This window comes from Hakea prostrata, chromosome 5 (assembly GCF_041222555.1).
Source record: "Hakea prostrata isolate BN-2017 chromosome 5, UWA_Hpros_2, whole genome shotgun sequence".
Classification (NCBI taxonomy): domain Eukaryota; kingdom Viridiplantae; phylum Streptophyta; class Magnoliopsida; order Proteales; family Proteaceae; genus Hakea; species Hakea prostrata.
The window spans coordinates 36,021,300-36,029,032 of record NC_142604.1 but is presented as its reverse complement, the minus strand read 5'-3'; the positions used below and the strand labels follow the sequence as shown (position 1 = coordinate 36,029,032).

At 37.5% G+C, this 7,733-nt stretch overlaps 1 protein-coding gene across 1 annotated transcript; it reads right to left on the bottom strand.

Moving 5' to 3' along the window:
• Positions 1-726: 726 nt before the first annotated feature.
• On the bottom strand, positions 727-6,997 carry LOC149015882 (Plastid-lipid associated protein PAP / fibrillin family protein). The gene is given in 5 exon segments (XM_089156292.1): positions 727-3,206; positions 3,615-3,794; positions 5,822-5,843; positions 5,845-5,946; positions 6,745-6,997. Coding segments are annotated over 5 exon segments (705 nt in total). The 5' UTR covers positions 6,955-6,997; the 3' UTR covers positions 727-3,015.
• Between the last annotated feature and the right edge of the window lie 736 nt (positions 6,998-7,733).

Below are 7,733 nucleotides of genomic sequence, written 5' to 3'. Positions count from 1 at the left end.
TTTTCTTTTCCAAAATTTTCATAATATGGTTAGGACTCACTTTGGCGCGACAACCAAAATCCTTGCTATGGATAATGGGACTGAGAATTTGGGTGGTGCTTTCCCTCCTTACCTTGCTAAATATGGCATCATACACCAAACAAGTTGCATCGATCCTCCACCTTAGAATGGGGTTGCTGAATGCAAGAATATACATCTACTTGATGTAGCACGTTCCCTAATGTTTACTATGCATGTGTTGCCTTGGTTATGGAATGATGTGATTCTTACTACAACTTATTTGATTAACCCTTTCAGAGTCTTAGACCAATGCTTCCCCCTTGAGGTTCTTTTAGGAATATCAACCTTTACAATACCAGCTAAAGTTTTTGGTTGTGTTACTTTTGTCCAAAACCACCATGTTCATAGTAAGTGGATCCTGTGTGTTATCATGCATTTTCTTGGAGACATCTACATAAAAGGGGTATAAGTGTTACTATCCTAGTTTCCATTGTTTATTTGTCTCTATGGATGTTGCATTCTAAGAACAATTCCTTTTTTTACCTTTACACCTCTTCAAGGGAAGTGTCTTAGTGAAGAGCTTCCGATCTTGATTACTCTTTAGGGTATTTCTCCTAAATTCCTACAAATGATCCTTATTTGGAAGACATAATGACCAAATAGGAACAACTAGTGGATGATGTGTAGGGGGGAGCTTAGACCTCTAAAGACCTACCAAAAAAAATAGAGGTGACCCCTTCTGAGTCGAGCCAGTTGGAAGCTTTGGTTTCTAGTCCAGAAGAATTTGTTCCTTCAGGTGAGTCTATCTCTAACTCTTCTTTTGATCTTACCTTCGACTTACCAATTGCATTGAAAAAGAAGCCATAGACTTACACCAAACATCATATTTCTTATTATGTGTCATATCAATTCCTATCCCAAAGTTTCAAAGTTTTCCTATCCCAAACACCAAACCCATTTGCTTTGTTTCCACTTGGCAGGAAACATTATCTCACCCAAACTGCAAGGAAGCAATGGATGAGGAGATGCGAGTTTTGAAAAAAAGAACAAAATGTGGAACTAGTGTCTTTACCTCAAGGGAAGATGATTGTTGGGTGCAAATGGGTGTTTGCTATCAAACACAAGGTAGATGAGACCGTGGAAAGATACAAGGCAAGGTTAGTGGCCAAAGACTTCACCTAGACTCATGGGATTGACTACCTGGAGACATTTGGTCTAGTTGAAAGTTGAACATTGTTCATGCTATTCTTTCATGCATTATGAATATATGGTGGAGTCTACACTAGTTGGATGTATAGAATGATTTCCTACATGGTGAACTCCAAGAGGTGTATATGGATAAGCCACTTGTGTATTCTACTTCTAAGGCTCATGGAAAAGTGTGTGAGTTAAAGAAAGCTTCGTATGGGCTGAAATAGTCTGCTTGGGCTTGGTTTGGGAGGTTTTATAGAGCCATGATTTCCTATGGCTGTAGGCAAAGTAATGCGGACCATCCCTTGTTCTTTAAGAGATATGGTTCCTATACTATTATATTTCTGGTGTATGTAAATGATATTGCTATCAAAGGCAGTAATGATAAAGAAAGTTTAGCCTTGAAGATTTATCTGGGGACTGAATTTGAGATAAAGGATACAGACAAACTTAGATATTTTCTTAGGTTAAAGCTGGCATATTTGGCCAATGATGTGTCACCCTCTCAGAGGAATTATAGTCTGATTTACTTGGAGGAGACAAGGATATTAAGTTATAGGTCAACTGAGACTATTGTTGAGCCTAATCTATACTTGAAGGCAAAAGAAGGAAAACTAGTCGATAAGACATGCAATCAAAAGTTGGTCGGGAAGTTGATCTATTTGTCACACACTAAATCGAATATCTCATTTGCAGTTAGTCTTATCAGTCAATATATGTGTGATCCCTATTCTTTATATCTGGATGTAGTATACCAGATTTTGAGATATTTGAAGGCTGCTCCAAGAAAAGAATTTTGATTTTAGCTCATGGACACCTTAGAGTTAAGGCATACACAGATGTAGACTGGACAAGATGTTTGAATGACAAGAGGTCTATCTTTAGCTAATGTGCATATGTAGAAGACATGTTGGTAGTGTGGAGCAGTAAGAAATAGGCAGCATTTACAAGATCCAAAAGCTGAAGCAGAATTTATTGGGCTTTAGGTCAAGGTATTTGTGAGGGGTTGAAGGGGCTACTTCAAGAGTCTAGAACAGATTTAGAGGTGCCTATACAGTTGTATTTAGAACAGCAAGTCAATGATAAACATAGATCATAATCCGGTACAGCATGACAAGACCAAGCATTTGGAGATCAACAAACATTTCATCAATAAAAAGGTTGAGATTGGGCTGGTTCTGATTACCTATATTACCTCAGATAATCAATGGGTTGATGAGCTCATAAAAAGCTTAAGTGTCAAGATGTTTAGTAATATCATTGACAAGTTGGGCATGCTAAATATCTATGATAAACTTAAGGAGAAATGATGCAAGACATATTTAATAGGTTTACTTTTCATATTTGAGGTTTCCTTGTTTAGGGTAGATTTGCTAGGATCCTTTATGATTTTTTATTGTCTTAAAATATTTGATATGTTATGTATTTGGTAAATTATTAGTATAAATAAAACTCTTGCTATGTCCTTCAGACACAAGTTAGGAATGCCCAATTCTTCCAACAAATACTGATACCTTAAACCCCTAGCAGCAGCGGCCAAATGGGGATTAAGGCCCCCTAGTCCATGCCTAGGCTTGATTATTCATTGTTCAAGTTCACTGATCAAGCTGTTTTCACATTTCACTTATATATGGTACAACAATATTTGGAATTTCCATTTATAAGTATAGAGATACACAAATCAAGAAACCAAAGCACTGTGTCAATTTAAGAACAAGGCAAATAAGACACAGTAAAATCATATATGAGTATACTATGGGACAAAAATGCACTTGACATTTTTTGGTCTGTAAACCTTGCTTCATCACCAATGTTCAGATGAGCTTATCTGCGTCTTTGGAAGACAAATAGAGAACCTCTAGAGCCTTTTCCCAATCTAATCTTCTCATCTACATAGGTGATCTCCAGTTCAACTTCACTTTCACCACCATACTGGAATTCCAATGGCCCAAGCTTCACCTCTGGGGGCTCAAATACTACTTGAATCCATTTGTCATCTAACGCCTTCAGTTTACCTAAATCATATTAAATATATATCCAGAGAAATTCAACATCATGTAAATATAGAAACTAAAATGCATATAAATCCACAATCACCAGCAGGGTGTGGGTATAATGGGTCTGCAGATATATGGCCCAAATGGTTGTGTGGTTTCCTAGGTTAAAGTTCAACCCAAGTGAATCATCTGAGACTCTGAGTCATAAGAATCCAATCTTTCCTTCTCTGTAGGAGAATCAAACAAAATACAAATGGCATACATTGAGGGGTGGCAAGATAACATACTGGATATTTCTGTGATGTCTGATCTGATGGTTCTGTTTTCACAGATGATATTTCTTAATGACTGGATCCTTTGGCTAAGAGACTTGTATTCTAGACGAAGAATGAAAAACAAATCACTTGAAAGAAGAAGGGCACTGACCTTTCAATGAAACCCATCCATCGAGGAACCCAAATAAAGAAAATGACACCTTGTTTCTCACAATGTCTGGAGCTTCAACTTCCTGTATCATTTCATTTGTTTTGAACACAAGGCGACCCACTACACTCCGGTAACCACCCCCAGGTGAAGTTGGCCTTGAACAGTAGACAACATCCCACTCTGAATTTTATCTAAAGTGTCAATTCTCAATGATGCCAAATAGCCATGGACTTCAGAAAACATTTTATCAAATTTTCATGAATAAGTGCAAATCACAGTCATCATCAACATTATTATTTTATAGAGAAACTGAACATCTCAGAAGGTAGTAAAATTTTTACCCTAAAGTGGCTATTGACAAGCCAAATTGAAACAGTATAATCAGTGGCTCTGAAAATGTGAAGATCATGAAGCCCATCAGTTTGGGTGGAAAGAGTAGCTCATGCATCAATCAGAACCATGCATCAACAATACAAAAACGAAAAGAAGAATCTTTTCCGCATGCTGTTCTCCACTAATCCTTTCCTCCTTTCTTTCATTATTCAGTATCAATTCAATCCCATTATTATATTAATTTTTTGTAATCAATATTTATAAGCGGCGGTCAATATGCTCAGAATGCCGGCAACCCAAGTCAGATCAGGAGGTTTTCTTAATCCACCAGTCAAACTGCACACAAAATTGATGGAGGATCATCATTAGCACCATCATACTTGCCAACCATCATTTCTATAATAATTTTGTTTAACTACTGAGGATATTCCCTTTTCTGTTTATGATAAACTTTCTTCCACCCCCCCCCCCAGACTTAATTAGTCTGTGAATTTCACTTTACAGCATATGGTTAGCTCTTCACATAAGTGCCAAAGGATCCTCAAATACAAGTCAGTCTCAGAGGATACACTTCAGCTCTTTATCATAGTCACTTCTATCTGTTTAAATTCTAATGCACAATGTCCGAGTTCATTACGAGGGATGACAAAACCTATAGTTGTATGCAAATCCTATTCCTGTCTTTAGAGAACCTTGGATCTAGACCTTTCTAAATCCATTGTTTAGCAGAAGTCACCTTCAAGCCATAGGACTCAGTATCCTACTCCTTGGGTTCAAATGCCCAAATCATGTAAGCATCTTTAAATTGGAGACGCAGAGCACATAATATGCCACAGCAACTAAAAAAGATGACATGTGCTGAAACTCCACAAATGGGACAAGATTATAGAAGTCTTCCTCTTGTTTCTCACATATGAGACATCTGTTTTCCAAATGCCGATACTACTCTTCAACTATGAAGGTAGTGCAACCAATGTCTGCACTTTTGCAGGGACAGGTTTTACCAAAAATCTGATTAAGAGAGAGCTTCTCCTTTGGGTTTGAGTAGCCTGTGTGAAGTTCATACGCACTCTTATCTCCCCCCCCCCCTTTTCTTCTTATGCATTTTTCTCCCTCCAGCTATTTCCATGGTTTCTTTCAAGCTTCCTTCTCCTAGGCAGCCTTCCACCAGCTCTGACTGTAAATGCGTTATTAATGTGACTGTTGATCCCGTCTTCCATGCTCACACAAATCATAGATCAACTTCCATTATGTGAGTGAGAAAATTGCTCTTTGATCTCTTGTTTGTTGACTTGCTGATATCCTTGCCAAGCCTTTACACGCAATTTCATTTTGCATTTTTTGTGGGTCAAACCTGCTGTCATTCTCTAGCTAAGTTTATGTGGAGTAGTAGATGTACCACACATTTTGGTACCTCACAAGAGGATATCACAGCAGACTCAGAGGAGATCACAACCAATTCACCTTCTAGCTATGTCTAAGACCTCCAGCATGCCTGGAGTGTAATTTCTGTCCTTGATAGATTTCTTTTAATCTTTGCTACTACATAAGGTAGCTAGTTAATATATCTCTAAGTTTTTATTGTAAAAATGCTCTTCCTTAGCAGTCATCTCACACAGAGACTGGGGAATTTGTCTTTTGTTTTTCTGTTTAGCCTTGTTTTCAGCCTGTCCTATCAATTCTGAAAAAAAGAAAATCTTGCCACTGATTAGGAGTGATGAACATGTTGAGAGAGGAACACCAACCAGCTGAATGTTTTTATACCCTGACTATGGAATATAGGGTGAGTAAAGGCCACACTGACATCCACAGGTCTTGTGGCCCAAGATAAGGGTACTTAATTGCAGGTGTGAAGAAGTGCATCTGGGATTTACCTCCAAATATAAGTGGGCACTTCAACGGGCTCATCAACACAGTATTCCTTCAATTGCTGGGCCACCTCAGCAACTTCAATGTGCCCTTCTTTTGGTAGCAATACTCCTCTATCTGTTTCAGCCACCTGGGATAAATACATATTTAGTCCTACAATAACCAACTTATGAAAACATAGTTTTACAATAACAAACTTGTGAAAACCCAACATGACACAGCAAGCCAATTGAAAAAGGACTACCAATCATTTGAAAAATAAAACCAAATTTTGTTTTTTGAAAAAGAAGACATTAGACAGAAAAGAACAATTTTATCCCCTATATAAATATCTAGATAAAAACACTTACTACTCCAGAAGAGGCAACTGTCATGGTGGTATTAAACCTATGACAGAAACCATCTTAGTAAAATCTTAATTAGATTGGAATGCTGATACCATAGCAAAGAAGATTGCTGACAATATACATAGCCCAAGGAAAAATTTATTCTTTACTACTCAAAAAATTGCAAAGAGCGCCATTTTCGAAAATATAGAGTCCAGTTCATTTCATTTCATTCAGCATTTACTAATTAGAATCCATTTCCTACAATTTGGTACCCACTCCCAAGATACAATTGCCTTTCTTTTCTAGGCTTTGAAACTGGTCAGTGATGAGTTGCTAGGGTGAACATTGAACAACAACTCAGTCTTATCCCATATAAACGGGGTAAGCTAGAGGGTTTACCCTTCAATGACCTCTATCCAAGTTTCCAACTTATTCATTATACAAGGACTAAACTATGAATGTAAAACATCATAATATCGTTCCAACCTGGAAAAACGAAAGAAACTTTGTAATCAAAACAATACGAACACAGAAACTAAGAGATAAAGGAAAACCCCAGAAAGAGAGAACTGCAAAGGAAACAAAAGAGTTAAGGAAACCTTGGAGAGAATTGATACGACGAGATCATCCGGTCTGGTGAGGACCTCCTGAGTCGAGACCGAAGCAGAGATGCTCGAGGTTCTCCTCTGAGACCTAAGTGTAAATGAAATAGTCAATGGCTTGCTTGAAGGTCTCGCAGAAGAAAAAAAAGCTGGAGCTTTGGGGATTTCAGGACCTCTGAAGGTAGAGAACAGAGCCAGAGAAGCCATCGTCGACGACGACGAGTGCAGCACTTGTTCGGCTTCGGGAGATATTTTCTTATCTAAGAGGGCCACGTAAGCTTTGAAGATTACATTGGGACCTACTATTGTATCAACACCTGGATAGCCGAAATCCACGTTTAAATTCACATTTATGTTAAATTTTTTTTGTTATTGCATTTATATTCATTTTGTTATAAGTAATATTGATTATGGATATCCATCACCCGCCAATAGACAATACTTCCAATTGAAGATCTCAACCACCCCAGCATACAATCTTGGTGATTCACATTCCCATCTTAATTGAAGATTACAGTGGTCTCAACACACAATGTTGGCAGTCAATATTTCCATTCCATGCACTTTCTATCTTGGATAGCAATCTATCTTTCCATATCAATAATTCTTATTGTGTGCAAGAATCATATATTGTATTTCCATATTAGAGTAAATACTCCTTCTATTATAAATATGTAATGCACTCAACTGAATGAATCACTTCTGATTGATCTTGTTCTAGTTTTCTTCTTTGTCTCTGATATATTCTCTTTATTTTATAACACGTTATCAGCACGATTCCGCTCGAAGTAATTGTAAACGACTCCGTTCGAAGTATTGCGTTTTGAGAAGAAAGACAGCAGACTATGTATCATTATATTTTCTATTCCAAAGTCAAAAGAATGATCGACCTCCTCGCACGTTTTTGTAAACAATGGAGTTTACCTTGTCCATCTTGAAATATAAGTGCATCATGATAAAAAGGTATGTGTTTTATTGAATACAAG